At 42.4% G+C, this 2,963-nt stretch overlaps 1 protein-coding gene across 1 annotated transcript; it reads right to left on the bottom strand.

The window, feature by feature from the left end:
* Positions 1-415: 415 nt before the first annotated feature.
* Positions 416-2,963, bottom strand: s1pr4 (sphingosine-1-phosphate receptor 4). The gene is made up of 2 exons (XM_041790810.1): positions 2,854-2,963; positions 416-2,158 (listed from the first exon to the last, which is right to left on the bottom strand). The coding sequence occupies exon 2, from the start codon at positions 2,027-2,029 to the stop codon at positions 806-808; it is 1,224 nt and encodes a 407-aa protein (XP_041646744.1). The 5' UTR covers positions 2,030-2,158; positions 2,854-2,963; the 3' UTR covers positions 416-805.

Here is a 2,963-nt window from a genome sequence, read left to right on the forward strand (position 1 = left end):
GCTTCCATCATCAGCTCTGAATAGTTGGGATATTTCTGTTTTTTATTTCATAATAATTTTCAAAAATGTCTAAAAAACTGTTTTACTGTAACATCAAGCTGCAATATACAGGAAGTGAAAAAAGGTCTGAATACTTCCCTAATGCACTTTATCTGCTAAGATTCAAGTTTTTTGCAGTGAAGTCCTGCACAGGACTGACTTTTACTTCAAATATTGGAGTTTGTGTCTATTTTGTGTTAAAAAAAATGAAAGCATTAAATGATTAAATCAATTTATGAGAGTGAGTGAAGGCATTAATAATGTGCTTTGCTCCAGAGAAAAAAACAAGTATTGTTGTAGTAAAAGAATGCATGCACTCTTTTGTAAACCAAAAATAAACTTTATTAATATTCTTATCTTTATTTTACATCAGGTATAAAACATAATGGTTGCACAAAATGCTACAAAACAACTTGAAAATACATGTTTTTACAATATTCACATTTCATATTTCCATTATAACTCTCAAGTATAAAATATTTATTGCAATACTCTCGCTATCATATTTCACAGGTGAATAGCTACAAATACAGTGCAGCTACATGTTAAGTTAAGGTGTGTATTTTTTTTTTTTTTTTTTTGTGGTATTTCTGCTAACGGAAAGATATTTTCAAACATTTCACAGTTTTTCCAAAGGCGTGTAATTTTCAGAACAAATAACCTGCAGGGAGAGCAGAAAGCATTCAAACCAAAACTGGGAGGAAACGGTTAGATGTGTATCAGTGCACACAGGTTGTGTTTGCCTGGGAGGGGAGCGTGTTGTGGTTTAACCACTTGAAAATGACAAGCAGCTGGTGGTGGAGCTCAGCCTGTATTTCTTGGGTGCTCTGCGAGACTTGCTGGGAGTGGAGGGTGGGGAGGCCACGCTCAGATTTCGGACCTTGCTAAAACTGTTCCTTAGGCTTTCTCTCCTGCTCCCAGAGGTGCTGCTGGTCTCCTTGGATGAGAATCGGTCTGGGTTACAGAGGCCAGACTTCATGAAGCAGCAGCACGGCAGCTCGGCAAGGGCTTTCCTCATCTCAGTGCTGCCCAGCACGTAGATGATGGGGTTCAGGCCAGAGTTTAGGACAGCCAGAGAGATGAAATAGTCAGCACTGAACAACAGTGCACACTGGCGGGATTCACAGAAGAAATCCACCAGTAAAAGCAGGAACAGTGGCCCCCAGCAGCATATGAAGGCCCCCACAATGAACATCACAGTTTTAAGCAGAGCCATGGAGTGCTTGCGGCTGTGCTGGGGGCCAAGCTTTGCACTTCTGAGCACGTGGCAGTAGATGAGACCATAAAGCATGCCAATAGTCAGGAGGACAATGAAGAAGATGATCAGAGAGAAGAAGATGTAGGTCTTGGAGTAAAGGGGGAGGAGAGTGGAGCATTTATCCAGGCTGCACACACAGTTCCAGCCCAGCAAAGGGAGAAAGCCAATAACCAGTGCCAAACCCCAGCAGAGCGCCACCAGGCCGTAGATCCTGTAGTAGGTCCTACTAGTGGACTTCTGAGACAGTGGCTTCATCATGGTGGTGTAACGCTCCACAGCAATCAGCAGCAGACTGAATATGGAGGCAGCCAAGGCCACAAACAGCATGCCCTCCCTGAAGAGCCACAGAGCAGAGGTGAGGCGAAACGTCTGGCTCCCGGACAAGCAGATGTTGACCACATAGGAAACTCCAGTGAGGAGGTCACTCAGTGTGATGTTGGCGATGCAGACGTAAACCCAGCGCCGGCTGTGGCAGATACGGGAGATGACAGCTACCAGCACCAGGAGGTTCTCCAGGATGATGAAGATGCTGACACAGAGGAAGATGGTTGAGGCAACGCTGATGTTACTCTGTTTGTTTGAGATGGTCCGGTTCTGCAGGCGGCCTGTGAAGTTGTAATGCCGCAGAATCACAGGGCTCATCACAGTGGTGAGGTTGCCAGTGGGGTTGCTGGGTGATTGGTATAAATGGGGACAGGAGGATGAAGAAACGAGGGAGGAGAAGACGTCCATTATGACAGCTGTGCTGGTGGAGATTGAGGGGGTAGACTGAGGTGGTACAAGCTGCTCGGTAACTAGTGTGAAACTCCTGTGATCAAACAGGCTATTGTTACACTCTTACCACAGAAGCTCAACACACACCTTGAGAGACAAAAGAAAAAGAATGAATTTAATATGGCTTCAATGTTAAAACAAGAAAAATATGAAAAAAAGTCCTGCTTCCTCATTGTGGTGCCACAATCAATTTAAAAGGCATCATTTAAATGCCTGCTGCATGTGCTGCTTACTCCACCTCTCTGTGGTTAACAAAGGATGACTGAGCAGCACCAGGGCATTTAAATCATACGCATGGAGGAAATAGACCTAGTTTCTCGTAGGATGCTGTGTAGATTATTCTTGAAATCATCAGTACAAACAATAAAAGAATTAGAGGATCATGATAAAATAAATATGAGCCTGTCAGCAAAAAAATTACAGGGAACAGCTGTACCTTGTTTTAGTTCCTCCACAAAAACTCACTATTAAGACCCCTGAAAATCAATACATTAAAAATAGCTAAAGATGATTTTTCCGGTGTTCACCTTTTTTGTTCAAGTCTGATCAATAACCTAGAAAATAAATTCTTCATCATCACAGACCTGATTTTTTTTTTCTTTTTTTTTTCTTTTGTCTGATGTAAAAGTAATAATTCTGGATTCTGCCCCCAAATTCCCCCCCCCCCCAATATTTTACAAAATATTAACATTGTTATTTTAAATGAAAGTATTTTGATTTAATTAATCCTTACAGGTTATTATTCTACATGTACAATTAAATGGATGCTGTGCAGGACTTACTCTGGCTGCTGGTGGTGATTCTGAGCATGTGAGAAGGGACTGAAGATGACGGGGGAAGTAACTCAAAGACAGACACACCCAAGACACACACACCCAACGACAAACATACA

The sequence above is a fragment of the Cheilinus undulatus genome, linkage group 7 (assembly GCF_018320785.1).
Source record: "Cheilinus undulatus linkage group 7, ASM1832078v1, whole genome shotgun sequence".
NCBI lineage: Eukaryota > Metazoa > Chordata > Actinopteri > Labriformes > Labridae > Cheilinus > Cheilinus undulatus.

Bases quoted from the DNA above. Each gene is read 5' to 3' on its own strand.
- s1pr4 (XM_041790810.1), bottom strand. From the start codon at position 2,029: ATGGACGTCTTCTCCTCCCTCGTTTCTTCATCCTCCTGTCCCCATTTA.